At 38.7% G+C, this 15,645-nt stretch overlaps 1 protein-coding gene across 4 annotated transcripts in view; it reads right to left on the bottom strand.

Moving 5' to 3' along the window:
* VPS8 (VPS8 subunit of CORVET complex) overlaps nt 1-15,645 on the bottom strand; it is a 263,256-nt gene that overhangs the window by 125,634 nt on the left and 121,977 nt on the right. For all 4 annotated transcript variants that reach the window (XM_033211937.1, XM_033211939.1, XM_033211938.1 and 1 more), the window contains 2 exons: nt 12,554-12,643; nt 8,224-8,270 (listed from right to left, as the gene is read on the bottom strand). In XM_033211937.1, the coding sequence (XP_033067828.1) occupies nt 8,224-8,270; nt 12,554-12,643 (137 nt within the window). The remainder of the gene's footprint in view (nt 1-8,223; nt 8,271-12,553; nt 12,644-15,645) is intronic.

The raw sequence follows: 15,645 nt of genomic DNA, 5'->3' as shown, positions 1-15,645 counted from the left end.
TTTTTTGGAGACAGGGTCTCCCTCTGTCATCCAGGCTGTAGTGCAATGGCAGTGGCGCAATCACAGCTCACTGTTAACTTCAAACTCCTTAGCTCACTCAAGCAATCCTTCTGCCTCCGCCTCCTGAATAGCTGGGATTACAGGTATGACTACTATGCCTGGCTAATTTTTCATTTTTATTTTTTTTTAAGATACGGGGTCTCACTATGTTACCCGGGCTGGTCTTGAATTCCTGGCCTGTAGAACCTTTTAAAGGTATAATCTAAGGTTTCTTATAATAAATTCCAACAAAGCAGATTAAAAAAAAAAAAGAGCCTATATGGTCAATCACTATTCTTGTTGCACTTTATGCAAATAATCAGGCCAAGTATAATAAGGCTAAAACTGGTTTTTATAATTAGTGTAATCACTGTAAATAAGAATGGCAGTAATTATAAAGAAAAAACTTATGTTTCAGAAGAAAACTATAGCACATCTGTTATTAGATTCTAGACCTGTCTACTGTTTCGAGTTTTTTATTACCTGGACTAAATCCTGAATTTTTAGTTTCCTCCAATATCTGACTATGACTCCCAGACTAACGTTCCTAATTTTTCTCCTATCTTTCTGACTTGAAATCATTAAAAGTTTAAAGTGTGCTTTCCCTGAAGCCCTGCAAGCTAAAGTTATACAACTTGATATAAACTTCGAAGAAATCATACAACTTATTTATGAAAAAAAGTTCATTGAAACTTTGATGCAAACAGCAATCCAGAAAAATTTGTCAGAATTACCAGTTTACTTTTACTCCAACTGTAGATATTTTGAAAACAAATATAAAAATCTTCTCAACTGACTGCTCCAGAATTAAACCAGCTAATAGACTGCTCCAAATATTAACCTTTGTGTTTCTTCTGCTTCCACAGACATGTCTCTTGCTAAATATGTTTGTCTATACCACAGAGTTAACTTTGATTAAAAGCAAAACAAAACAAACCTGCCCATAACATCACCTCCTGAAATAAGATACAACTGATCAACTGAACAGAGTAATTCTCAGGACTAAAAGACTGTTTCAATAAGATATGGGACAATGTACCCAAATTTGTTCCTTTCCACTTGTTTTAATCTATGATTTTCTCTCCTCTGCCAAACTCTTATGTCAAAACCTCTAACCTAAATCTCTCCAGAGCTACCCACCTGGCTTTTAATATGTGAAACTTTCTGAAAGTAAAGTTTCAAACGGGGCACCAAACAATCAAAATACATCTCCCAAAAATACTGAGGATTGTTAAAGATAATGAAAATGCAGGGGAACCCTCTGTCCCCACCTCTATCTGCCTGATAGCAGGACATACATTCTTTACTAGAGACAGCACTTGCTTATTGGCCCAGAGAAGGCACCAGCAGGTACCAGCGGAATCTGGGAACAGATTTTACTATCTCTCCACACGTTTCCACCTTTTACTAGGCTGGAACTGCTCTTTCCTGTCTTATCACTATGTAAGATTTAAGCTTTTTGTTAAAATACTGTTTAAGCAAAGCCCCTAAGCCACTGCCTTGAGAGAGATACTTTTGAACTGAGGCCTGTCCCACATGATGGGTACATCACACATTAGTAAGCTTCTACTTGTTTTTCTTTTGTTAATCTGAGTTTTGTTTTCAGTAGAGTGTCTAAACTAAGAACCCAAAAAGGAAAAAATAAAATGTTTTTTTCCCTAAAATGACTTTGCAGCTCTTACTACATATAAGTAAACTGCTCTCAAGAAAACAATGTGGATGAAGAGGGAGGAACAGGTATGTGAAGGGAAGAATGAAAATATGAACAAATAGTTCAGCACTGCTCAGGAATAGAGGAGAGAAGAGATATGGGAAGATGGAAGAAAATGCTGCTGGCCAGGTGGGCCTGAATCCTTTTGTACCAAGAAGGGCCTTGTATACAAGGAAAACTGGATTTCACCTTAGGTAATGGGAACTGAAAGAGCTTTAAGAAAGTGGTAGAGAACATTATCATTATCTGCCTGTTCAAAAAGGGAAAAGGAAGCCAGGCTGGTTATGAAAGTGTCACTGCAAAGATGATGACGGTAAGAGAAATCTAGCATGGCTGACTCTGTCTTGTGACAAGCCTCATAGGCTGGCTGTCCTCACTCATTCCTGGGCACAGGCCAAGCTAACCATGAGTAAAATTTAGTTTACAGTTTAACTTTGAAGCAAGGATGATAACAGTCCTCCTAAAACTAACCCCCTCCTTGCTCAGGGACCAAAACCACCTTTGTAAGACAAATGAAAGACTATAAGATTGGGATTATCCGAAGAGCCTGAATTCTGCTAAAATAAAGGTATAGCTAAATGATAGCCAGCCGTTGTAACCTAGCTTGCCTTTCTATAATCCCTTGCTGCTCAAGGCATCATATGGCCAGATATCATAAGATTTGTGACTTCCCCAACTGCTCCTATAGATAACACCACTGTTGTAGAACCTAAGATTGGTCTTTGGAGATGTTTTCAGACTTTTGCATTCTGGCCATCTTCTATCTCTAACCAGACCTGGAACTCATGACAAAAGCGGTCCTGTGGCCCCCACCAAGAGGCAGACTCAACACATAAGGACCATTTTCCACACTACGATGATTTCATCTCCAACCAGTGAGCAGTGCCCATTCCCTAGCTCCTTGCTCATGAAATTATCCATAAAAGCCCTAGCCTCTGAGTTCTCCAGGAAACTGACTTAAGTAATAAGTTATTATACCAGCCCTCCCATGTGGCTATCTGTGTTAATCAGTCTCTTTCTCTACTGTAATATTGTGGTCTCAGTGAATTGGTTTTTCTGTGTAGCAGGAAGAACCCGTTGGGAGATTACATTTGGGAAACCAGCAAAAGAAACCGGAGGAAGGATGCTGAGTGCCTAAACCAGGGCAGTACGGGTAAAGACAAGAGGAAAAATCACATAAGAGATAGAGAAGAGGTAGAGTTTACAGATTTTGGTAACTGTTTCTGTGTGGTGTGGTGACAAGGTGGAGTGGGAATGGATAAGGAAACTGAAAACTTGATCATCACTCTCAGGATTTTATTTAAGATATTTATACCTAATTACCTGCTTTGGCCTATCTTCCTCCATTAGAATGTAAATTCTCTGAAGGCAGGGCCCTGTCTTATTTATCGTTTTATCTCCCATGCCTGTCAAGTGCTTGGTATGCTGTAGTTACTCAGGAAATTCCTACATAAAATAAACGAGTTTATGATATTAATTGTTAAGAGAGAAATAAAAGAGAAGAGGTTTAGGTTGGAAAAAGTGAGCATAAGTAACAATTTCATTATAGGTAAGTACAGATTAAAGGAATAAAGAAATATATATATGTAATAAACATATATATACAATAAACATATATATAGAGAGAGAGAGAGAGAAAGAGAGAGAGGAGCTGACTGGTGATTAGGAGGTGATGATGTGTTACAATTTAAAAGGCTGAATTTGAGTTGCTGGCAAAATACTAACCAAAGATATAAGATCTAGGGGTAAGCCAGGCCAAATTAACAATCACCTTGGCCACTGTAGGCAGTCACTGAAGTAGGTTTTTTTTTTTAACATGTCAAAGTTCATGAACATATATAATCTTCTAATACATATAATCTTCTAATTTTGTATTTTAACTTTGAAATACGCTATTTCAATACTGAGTGTCAATATCTTAAAATGTCCCTTCAAAAATATCCACAGAAACACTGACAGATTCAGCTAAAATCCAATGCATAACCATTTTCATAATCTATATTTTGCTCCTGGGCAAAGTTACTCATTTGCTTAACAATGTTCAATTTTTACTTTACTTTGATTAAAGACTTTCAGATACAATGTGACACATGTGCTTTTTTCCTTCAGGAAAATCAAGCTATATGTTTCAGAGGCCTTCAGAACATCGTTAACAAAGGCTAAGTCAACATTACCAGGAAAATCATACTGAGGAAAATATTCGGAATATAAATATACTTGCACATTCTCTTTATTCCTTATGCAGCTCATGGCCTCACAAAAAACATGTGTCCTTTTGTATTATCCTTTAAGCAATCCCCACTGCATAAGGAACCTGCAGCTGGGTGTAAGCACATCAGGAGAACTCCTGTGAGAATTCATGGCCAGCAGGAATGCACCCAGGGGGTGGGGGTAGAGTGGAGCTTTATGTAGCAGCTGTCTCAAAAGAAATAATTGGAAGAGGATGCAAATCCTCTCTCCCAAGCTGTTGGCCTTAATTCAGGCAAGTAATTTGCTTCTGGAGGATTAACCCCCTCTCCCCCTAAAACTATCTAATCTTTCTATGTACAGATGCCACCAATATCCTTGCAGGTCAATTAATTCGACTGAGGAAACTATTTACATAACAAAGATAACATAAAGACACTGGGTAAAGACAGAGAAATATACACATGAATTCAACTGGATGACCTATTCTTTTAACAATGCTGTTGACAAAATAAAAGCTACCCCCGCAAAAACAAGCTGATATATGTAAATGTTTGTTTGTGTGTGTGTGCACGTGTGTGTATTTTTAGTAGAGATGGGGTTTCACCATGTTGGCCAGGTTGGTCTTAAACTCCTGACCTCAGGTGATTTGCCTGCCTCGGCCTCCCAAAGAGCTGGGATTACAGGCATGAGCTAGCACGCCTGGCCATACATGTAAATGTTAAATTAAATATGCATAAACTATACATACAAGAATAAGAATCCTATTAACTCAGGTGTTGGGGGCAAGAGCAAAAAAAGCAACACTCTGAGATGATACATACACACCAGCAGTCCTCATCCCAAAATAACTGTTTTCTTTCATAATGCTGCTTTAGGAGTTTCAAGGGGGAAAAAAACTGGAGGTTAAAATATCTATTGCTTAAAAAGAACAAAAAGAGAAGAAACAAAGGCAAAAATAATTCACGGTTGGCTGTCAGGTAAACTGCTAGCCGGGGCCAGTCTACCTATTCTTGATGTTGTTTTGACCCTATATCCATATTCCGTACTCCCTCAGTTTTCCCAGTACCTGAAAAGAGTCTAATCCTTTAGGTTAGTTAACAAGCACAGTCACTAAAAAACAGGCTAAAATGTAATGATAAGTTAGTCAGTCAGAGACTAATATAAACCAATCCGTGCACTCTGCTTTCTTCTTACCCTTGAGGTTAACTGTATTAGGAAAAGGTATTGAGTTTTTTCCCCATCTTTTATATGCTTCATTATATTCATGTTATTTATATATTCCTCATTGTAAAAGGGGCCATACAATACAGAAATTGACAAAGCAACTAGAAAACAGTTTTGATGGGGAAATGGAGGAAGGTAATTTGGATTTTTTACATCTATAAAGAACACTCTATACCTGAGTGTGCTTATAATGCAAAGAGCTTGAAGAAGTGTGTGTACCCCGCACCCCTGGAAAGAAGGGAACAGAATGGGGTGGAGGTAGGGTTCAAAGGATACCAAAAACAAACTTTATACAAATCAAAACTTTGTCTAAGAACTACTCTCAAAGCAAGAAAGGGAGAACTTCCTCTTTTTTCCTTACTCCCTCGGCACTCAACCTTCTTAACCTACTTTCTCTCCCTCAATCCAGAACTCAATATGTTACTAGTATTATATGTTTATTTACATTGTGGGTTAAAGAGGCTTGTATGGGTTAGTTTGAGATACTATCATTTAAAATGTTCTTTATATAAAAATGATTGAAATGTCAAACATCAAATTCAAAAATAAGTTGAGAGCATAATCTAAATCAATGTCTGCCTCCTATGGAAGACATAAAGTAAGAGGATAAAATATGATGAATCCAAGAATTGGGACTCTCAAAGCAGAACACTCGGTCTTTGATATTTTGGAGGCAGATCAATACAAAAGTGAGCTCTTTTTAAAGGCAGAGCTAAGGTAAGCTGGTTACTTCAAGGCTCTTAATTTCTGGTAGGCAAAAGTAAAGCTAGAAATTTGGCTGTGAGAATGAGATCATTCCTGGTCATGTCACTTTTTGGGGAAGGGGAAAGGAAGGCCTGTGAGCGCACCACCTCTTTTCAAGGTTGGTAAGAAAAGACCTTGCGCCTGAATTGATATGACAGGAAAGGAATAATGTGTGAGAGGTAATTATTCTGGTTACGGTTAGCTTAGGGAAATAAAATATACCCGTTTCTCAAGTGAAACAATTTGCGGTTTACTGGTGAACAAAAACAACTTTCACAGCACTTGTAAAGGGTCTTACCTAACTAACATCTTTCAAATCTAGATACAGGTAACAATGGAGCAAGACTGTCCACCTTTGATACTTGTGATATATCTTTTTTTTTGTACTATTTACTTTAAATAGTGACTGCAATACCAAAGCAGGTATATTATTTGTATTTGCTTTTTATTAAAAAAGGATTGAAATGCCAAACATCAAATTCAAAAAGTTTAGAGCATAATCTACATCAATGCCTGCCTCCTATATAAGACATAAAATAAGAGGATAAAATATGATGAATTCAAGAACTGGGATTCTCAAAGCAGAACACTAGATCTTTGACACAGATATTTACATTACCTAATACTGTTTTTTTTTTAATAAAAAAAAATATTTGGTCACTATCACTTTCCACACTTCATTTGAGAAAATGCCAAGTTCAAAGCTGACCTTCCCCTGTCCTTCCTGCTTGAGCCTCTCCAGGTAGGATGGCAGAAGAAAAGGACTTGATTAAAATAAATTAACCTAAGGGCAGAGCAGTGAATGGATCTAACACAGGGAAAAGTATGGGGGAGGAAAAGAGGGAACTGTGCCACAGAAAGAGGTGGACAGGCTCTCAGGCTTTAGAGAAAGGACTGAGAAGTGGGACTGGCGTTTCCTTCCTCCTCCCCTGAGCTCTGTGCTCTGCCCTACTTTCATGTCTCCCCTTCCCAGCTCTCCCCACCTCTTCCCACGTTCCTTCCTTCCCTTCTACTCCCAGCTCCAATTCTAAAATCTTTCCATCAGTTAATTCTGGGAGTAGAAAAGGGCCTAAACTGACTCTGAGGGAAATACACATGATTAACAGGAATTTTTTTTAAAAAAGGATGTCCAGCCTCAGTAATAATCTGAGGACAGAGAATTAAAACACAGATACTTTGAAAAGGTATTGAACACAAGTGGAGGGGGGGTTTGTAATCAGTCTGCTTTTAGTAAACATCTATACATACACATTTGTTTGACTAACTTTAAATGTACCACAGCCTATTCAAGATTCAAATGGCTGAGCTTTCAAAAAAATTTTACAATCAACAAAATTACTGGTATTTTGGTATTTTAAAATAGCAAAGAACATGGAAATAACCAAAACTGATATTACAACTGCTAAAGTACGTAAATAGTTGTTTTTAATGGCCAGCATACATTATAATGAAACCTAAAGTTTGCATGTCTGATATGAAAGCTATGTCATCTTGGAAAAATACATGTAAATCATGCTTAACTCTAGGTGTGCATCAAAATATTCCAGCTCCCAGTGATTCTGTGGGTTGGGCCAAGGCATCTGAATTTTTAAAAGCTTCGTAGGTGATTCTGATGCACACTACTGGTCAAGAGTAACTATCTTAGAGGATATTAAATATTACTGTCCTCAACTCCCAACGTACTCTATGTAGTTACAGCAAAACTTTAAAACCTCATATGCAGAACTGCTCTGCCTACAAATCCATTATTAATTAATTTCATCATCTCCTTGAGTTTGCTTTTATTTGATATAAAATATAAGCATCAGAGTAGCAGTTGAAAAAACACATTTCAACTTTCCTTCCCACACCATCAGGAAGTTGTTTAAAACTAAACATATTAAGTCAGAGTTTAAAAGGTAATACATTTAGAGGTAGGCTGGGAACCAAGTGTTAACTTTGGAAAGTACAGGCACCATCAATCTCCCACATGAAGTTAGGAGAAGGCAAGAGTGAAACAAGGGCAGGAGGGGAAGCTAACTCTTCTGAAACATGTCCTCGTGGCATGGCTTCATTATTTTATTTACACCCATGAGAACTCACCATTATGTTCATGTTCAAATGGAAAGAAAAGTATTATCTCAAGATACAATCTATTGTTCAGATCTTCTACTTTCACATTATCTGTGTAACAGTTGCTCCTACTAATATTAAAAAATTAAGAGATAATTGTACTGTTTAGATACCATGGGCTGGTAACCTAATCTCAATTTATTTCCTTTTGTTTCTCACACACACATATATATATAATGAAAGACTAAAGTTTATCAACATACCTTGGGTCAAGAAGACTCCTCAAAAATTTGAAAAGCAAAATCTGGTTCTGAATAGAAAAACAATAAAAATTACAATTAAATATTAAAACAAATTTTTCAAATTCTTCCACAGTAAAGAACTACTTTAACCTATCCCTTTATGCACAGATATCTGAGTACTTCCATAAAGCCCTCGGTACATATCTAAGAAATTCTAAAGAATCATTTGGAGGTTCTTTATGTCTTCTCAATAATTCTAATCACTGTTGCACATTCGCTTCTCAGTGTAAACGGAACACAAACACCCTATTATCACCCAAAAAAAAAAAGACCTCTACTGAGACAAATCGCCGAACTGTTCCCAGCACAAGGACCCCCCGGGGTGGCAGGTGCTTGGAATTGCTCTGTGGATGCTGAGCTCTCGCTGCACTGATCAGTTTCACCCGGCCTTAACCTGGTCCTCCTGTGGCAATGGGTTGCTGTGAGATAGTTCATCGAGGGAAGGTGGGAGTTTGAGGTCCAAGTTAACAACCACCACCAGAAAAGCTCATGAACAATATAAACAACTACAGAAGAGATGCCAATCAAACTGCAACATGTTAGCATAAAATACCCCTTAAAATCTGGGTTCTGTTCTTGCCACTTACTCACAATGTGACTTCCTATAAGTTACTTATCCTCTGAGCAATTCAAGTTCCCTATGTGAAAAAAAAAAAAAGAGGGCAGCAATATCTTCTCTGCCTTCCACACAGGGTAGTAGTGAGGGTTAAAAGAGATAAACCTTCAAATACTACAAAAATATGAATATTTCTAAATTCTTGGGAAACCTATGAAAAATTGTTATTGTTCAGTTTTTCTTTTTTGTTTTGTATTTTTTGACACATTCACACTTCATCTGTAAAAAATGGGGGACTCCTAAGGATGAAAAAGATTAATATAAAAATACGATTTAAAAAATATGTTTATTTGTATCAGTCTGATTTTCTATTTCTTCACTATCACTTTGTGTTATTTTACATGACTTTCTTCTTGGTTATAACTTAACATTCTGGCATATTTTTCATTTTAAGAATTCTGAAAACAATTGGTCAGAGGCATATTTCTTGCCATCAAAAGTAAACATACTTTGTAAGATCTATGTGGGATTCTTGCAGAATTTATAAAGCTATGCAATAAAGTAAATACTTCATTTTTTAAAAAGAAATGTCTAAGACTCCACAAACAGACCACAAATAGAAAGCTTTTTACTATCCATCACACTTCAGCTTTTTTTTTGTTTGTTTGAGACAGGGTCTCACTCTGTCACCCAGGCTGAAGTGCAGTGGCATGATCACAGCTCACTGCAGCCTCAACCTCCTGGGTTCAGGCGATCATCCCAATTCAGCCTCCCATATAGCTGGGATGAACGGCACAACACACCACCACGTCCAGCTAATTTTCTGGAATTTTTTTGTAGAGATAGGGTTTCACCATGTTTCCCAGGCTGGTCTTGAGCTCCTAAGCTCAAGCGATATGCCCGCCTGGGTCTTGCAAAGTGCGAGAATTATAGGTGTGAGCCACTGTGTCCGGCCCGTACTTTACTTTTATATATTTGTTTGATGAATGACATTATATTTATCTACTGGGTCTGTCTCTTAATATTCTTAGAGACTACAAAAAAAAAAAAAGAAAACCCTACAAGTGATCATTTTAAATCTTAAAGGACAATGACAACACAGCCCCCACCACAGGCAAAATGTACCAGAAGTGCTGACTTTTAAAGGGGAGAGAAGCTCTGGAGGTTGAGAGTAATTTTGGCAGAAACCTCCTCCTACCCTCCCTCAGTAGACTGGATTTCATGTCCTTCCTTGTACTACTTTAGAATCCTGGGCTCCATTAGCATTCTGATCAAACTAGTCTGTAATTGTCTTGGCTTGGCTTATTTGTCTTCTTTCTAGAGAGCAGGATCACACTTACATGCTTTTGTATCCTCAGCACTTAATATTTTTCACCCAGAGCAGGTACAGGAGTAATTACTGAATTAATGGATGAGTCTTTTTCTTGAGTTAATGGACCTCATCATTATCATGCTGGACAACCAAGCCTGGTATCTGGGAGTTGTTTTTAACTCCTCCCATCACATTCAACTAATTTCCAGACCCTATACATTTTACTTTACAAAAATGTCCTAAACCTGTCCTCTCCAATTGCCACTGACTTAGTGCTAGTCCTCTCCATCTTTTGCCTAGACCGTCTCTCTCCTCCATTCGCTCTCCTTTCCAGTCCATTCTCCCCACTGCTATACAAAGTTAATTTTCTGTAAAATGGATCTAATGATACTGTTCTTTAGCTTTAAAAAACTTCAGTAATTTGCCGGGCACGGTGGCTCACGCCTGTAATCCCAGCACTTTGGGAGGCCGAGGCAGGTGGGTCACCTGAGGTCGGGAGTTCAAGACCAGCCTGGCCAACATGGTGAAATCCTGTCTCCACTAAAATACAAAAATTAGCCGGGCGTGGTGGCAGGCGCCTGTAATCCCAGCTACTCAGGGACTGAGGCAGGAGAATTGCTTGAACCCAGGAGGCAAAGGTAGCAGTGAGCCGAGATCGTACCACTGCACTCCAACCTGGGCAACAGAGCCAGAATCTGTCACAAAAAAAAAAGAAAAAAAACCCAATAATTCTCAGTACACAGAAGACAGTTTAAATTTCATAGCATCACATATGAAACCATTCCGCATTTGTCTCCAAGCTGTATTTTGCCACCCCTCTAGTTTAGCTCCTCCCCTCCAGCCTATCACTAATAGCTTAATCTAATGCTACTTCCACCATCACCCCCATGACGTCGTGCTTCACACAGACCTGACTGTTCTCTGAACATGCATGCTGCTTCATGCCTTCAAGGCGTTTTATACCCAGAACCTTTTTATCGAGAATGCCCTGCCCAAGTCTCTGCTTGGAAATCTGACATTAGGCATTCAAGACCGGGTTAGGGATCTTTGGGCATTCTTGTCTTTCTTGCAATCCATCACACTCTTCTTCTCTTGTTCCTACAGCACTTTTCACATATCTCTAGTGTAGCTCTTTCAACACTGGACTATAATTATGCAAGTGCTTCTCTGTTCCAGAGGCAAAATTTAAGAAAAGGTTGTATTCTTATTTCTGTCCCTAGGACCTAGCACACTGCTAGAGAGTAGGGCTGCACTAAGTGTCTGAATGAATGAATTCCATGTTTTTGTCTCTCATGCCAGCTACCTCCTACTCACTGTTCTGATTTCCTGCTTGCACAGCTATTCCCAATCACTATTAATGTCACTTGAGGACTCTGGGTGGTGCTTCAAGTCCCTGTCATTGTCCTGTTCCCTGCCTCTATCACTTGTGGCTACAATGACAGGGAGCAAACTCAACATCAGCACTGCCATGGTAAGTGGTAAGTGGAATACCTTAAATAGTGCATTCAATAGTACTTCCAACTGAGCTTCTAACTATTTACCACGCATACAGCTGCATTCTAGTTAAGATTTTCCAAGAAAAATTCTAAACAGCACAATTTCAGGATGACGAAGTTTTGAATAAATATGAATCTCAAAGAAAACAGTGTGGGCCAGGAGCGGTGGCTCATGCTTGTAATCCCAGCACTTTGGAAGGCCGAGGCAGGTGAATCACGAGGTCAGGAGATCGAGACCATCCTGGCTAATATGATGAAACTGTGTCTCTAAAAATATTTAAAAAATAAAATACAAAAAATTAAATGTATAAAATATAAATATATTTTATACATATATTTAAATATACTAAAAATATTTTTAAAAATTAGCCAGGCGTGGTGGCAGATGCCTGTAGTCCCAGCTACTTGGGACGCTGAGGCAGGAGAATGGCGTGAACCCAGGAGGTGGAGCTTGCAATGAGCGGAGATCACGCCACTGCACTCCAGCCTGGGCGAGAGTGAGACTTCGTATCAAAAAAAAAAAAAAAAAAGAAAAAAGAAAACAGGGTTGTGGATCCTACAGCAAAAGAAAATGGGGGAAGAGAGGATTTTTGGATTAGGATTTCTAGAATAAGTACATTATAGTTCCAGAAATGCTTCTCTGAACCTCATATTTGTTAGGCACAAAGATCAACTCCCTCATTTCCAAACTAAGAGATCATCACACAACTGCACACACACACACACACACACACGCACATACACATGGTATTAGGTTTGTGCCATTAAAGAAATGGCAAAAACCACAATCACTTTTGCACCAACCTAATAGAAACTGCTAATAAATATCAACTGAAGAAATCACTATAATCAAAACTTCTTAGGTGAAGATTTAATAATTGTCTCTCCACTAGATATTTTTCCCCAATATATATTTGCAATATGTACCTGAAGTTTTTTAATGACCGTTTCAATATGTCCAGAAAAGTGGGTGGCAACCAGCTCCGCAGCTTTACAGGGCTTCAGGGACACAAGTTCCTGGAGTTAAAGGAAAAGACAAAGCCATCTTTAATTGGTCATTTAACCAGCATATCCACAGATGTGAGGCATGATTACCTACCTCAATACAGTCGCAAGCTTCCATACTGCATTTCAGCAGACCTTGATATAGGGCCTCAATTTAAAGGGCACTTTGCAAATGAGCAAAATTAGAAATGTGTCATGTAAAAAAAAAAAAATCAAAATTTAATTTAAAGAAAGGTAATTCAGAACTCTTAGAAAATGAAAGCACTGTAGGATTCTGGATTTCAGCCATGATATCTGCAGGAGAAACGGAACAAAAGCTTCCCAAGTTCCCTGTCAATGCATTTCACTCTGGAGCTTAAAGTAATAACGTGAAGAAATGAGAAAGTATAGTTGTAATTTATCTGGCTAAGAATTTTAAAACTTTACTTCTGGTGACCAGTGGATTTAGAAACTGCAAGCATTTTAAGAAACAAACTTCAGGTCTTAAATTTTACATGAAAGTAAAATGTTGACCACTTTTAATCAAACATTGTTAATAAAATCTATTTGTCAAATATAAGACTTGTAATTTGACCTCCCCTTGGACTTTCCTGGACACTACTGGCTATCCTTTTCTTTTTAAAATTCTCTTCTTACTTGGTTTCTGTCACCTAATACTCTACCTTTCCAATTCACCTTCTCTGTGGGGACACTGTGATCAAACACAACCATGATACACGGCTAAAACACAAAGACCAAATGTAGACCAAAATAGTGTATTATTAAATAAAACTCAGACAAGCCTCTATGACTGCAACATTCACAATGTATCTCGTAATTATCATGTTAGGTAGTACTTGTAGATTCATAATAATTAGCTGCCACAAATAACTATAGTTTATATAATTTTAATGCAATACTCCTAATAAGAGAGAAGGTATAACTAAATATTACAAAGGAGACACTGTTACTGATCTGTAGACATTCAAAAATAAGCTATGATGAATGAATTTACGCCAAGCATTTGGAAATTTAAACAAAATAAATTCCTTAAAAGTACAATTTAATGAACCGACTTGAGAAGAAATAGCCTGGTGTGATTTTTTTTTTTTTTTTTTTTGGTAGAGACGGGGTCTGGCTATGTTGCCCAGGCTGATTTGGAAGTCCTGGGCTCAACAGATCATCCTGCCTCGGCCTCCCAAAGTGCTGGGATTACAGGCATGAGTCACCATGTATGCCCCGATTTGATTTTTAACTATTAAAATAACTGAATGAGTAAAAACTTTCCATATGAAAAACTGTAGGCTCAGGCCGGGCGCGGTGGCTCAAGCCTGTAATCCCAGCACTTTGGGAGGCCGAGACGGGCGGATCACGAGGTCAGGAGATCGAGACCATCCTGGCTAACACGGTGAAACCCCGTCTCTACTAAAATATACAAAAAATTAGCTGGGCGAGATGGCGGGCGCCTGTAGTCCCAGCTACTCGGGAGGCTGAGGCGAGAGAATGGCGTAAACCCGGGAGGCGGAGCTTGCAGTGAGCTGAGATCCGGCCACTGCACTCCAGCCTGGGCGACAGAGCGAGACTCCGTCTCAAAAAAAAAAAAAAAAAAAAAAAAAAAAAAAAAAAAAAAAAAGAAAAACTGTAGGCTCAAATAGCCTCACTGGTAAGTTCTAGTAACCATTTAAGGAAGAAACAATCCTAACCTTAACTAAACCTCTTACAACAGAGAACAGAAAAAAGAAAAATTCTTCAGTGCATTGTATGAGGCTACTAACATTTTGATAACTAAACCCAGTTTTAATCCAGTAGGACAAAATTACAGATAAATCTGAACCACAATATTGATACAAACATCCTAAATAAAAATGAAATTCAGCAATGTATAAGAAGAATAATATATCAGGATCAAGTTGCACTTAGCTGCAAAAATCAAGGTTGGTTTAGTATCAATAAAATGTAACACAAAAACAGAATAAGGAAGAAAACATGATGAAATTCAAAATCCATTCATGAGGACTCTTGGCATACTAGAAATAGAAGAAAACTTCCATAAAAATCTTTATAGCAAACATACTTATGTTGGAAATGAAATTTTTTTTTTTTGAGACAGAGTCTTGCTCTGTTGCCCAGGCTGGAGTGCAGTGGCGCCATCTCGGCTCACTTCAAGCTCCACCTCCCAGGTTCATGCCATTCTCCTGCCTCAGCCTCCCAAGTAGCTGGGACTATAAGTGCCCGCCACCATGCCCAGCTAATTTTTTGTATTTTTAGTAGAGACAGGGTTTCACCGTGTTAGCCAGGATGATCTCGATCTCCTGACTTCATGATCTGCCCGCCTCGGCCTCCCAAAGTGCTGGGATTACAGGCGTGAGCCACCGTGACCTGCAGAAATGAAATTTTTTAAAATGCCATTAACAACAGCATTAAAAATATGAAGTTGTGACAGTAAATATAACAAAGAATGGGGCTGGGCATGGTGGCTTACGCTTGTAATCCCAGCACTTTAGGAGGCCAAGGCAGGTGAATCATTTGAGGTCAGGACTTTGAGACTAGCCTGGCCAACATGGCAAAACCCTGTCTCTACTACAAATACAAAAATAAGCTGTGAGTAGTGGTGACATCTGCAATCCCAGCTATTTAGGGAGGATGAGGAAAGAGAATCATTTGAACCCAGGAAGCTGAGGTTGCAGTGAGCCTAGATGGTGCCACTATACTCCAGCCTGGGCGACACAGTGAGTGAGACTCTGTCTCAGAAAAACAAAACAAAACAAACAAAATGAAAACAAAGGATGGAAAGTCTCCACAGAGGGTATTATAAAACTTTATAGGGGCTGGGCGTGGTGGCTCACGCCTGTAATCCCAGCACTTTGGGAGGCTGAGGTGGGCAGATCATCTGAGGTCGGGACTTCGAGACCAGCCTGACCCACATGCAGAAACCCCATCTCTACTAAAAATACAAAATTAGCCAGGCTTGGTGGCGCATGCCTACAATCCCAGCTACTTGGGAAGGCTAAGGCAGAAGAATCGCTTGAACCTGG

This window comes from Trachypithecus francoisi, unplaced genomic scaffold, assembly GCF_009764315.1.
Source record: "Trachypithecus francoisi isolate TF-2019V2 unplaced genomic scaffold, Tfra_2.0 Lachesis_group0, whole genome shotgun sequence".
Classification (NCBI taxonomy): Eukaryota; Metazoa; Chordata; class Mammalia; order Primates; family Cercopithecidae; genus Trachypithecus; species Trachypithecus francoisi.
Note: the sequence above shows the minus strand (reverse complement) of the source record. Positions and strands in the feature narration are given on the sequence as shown.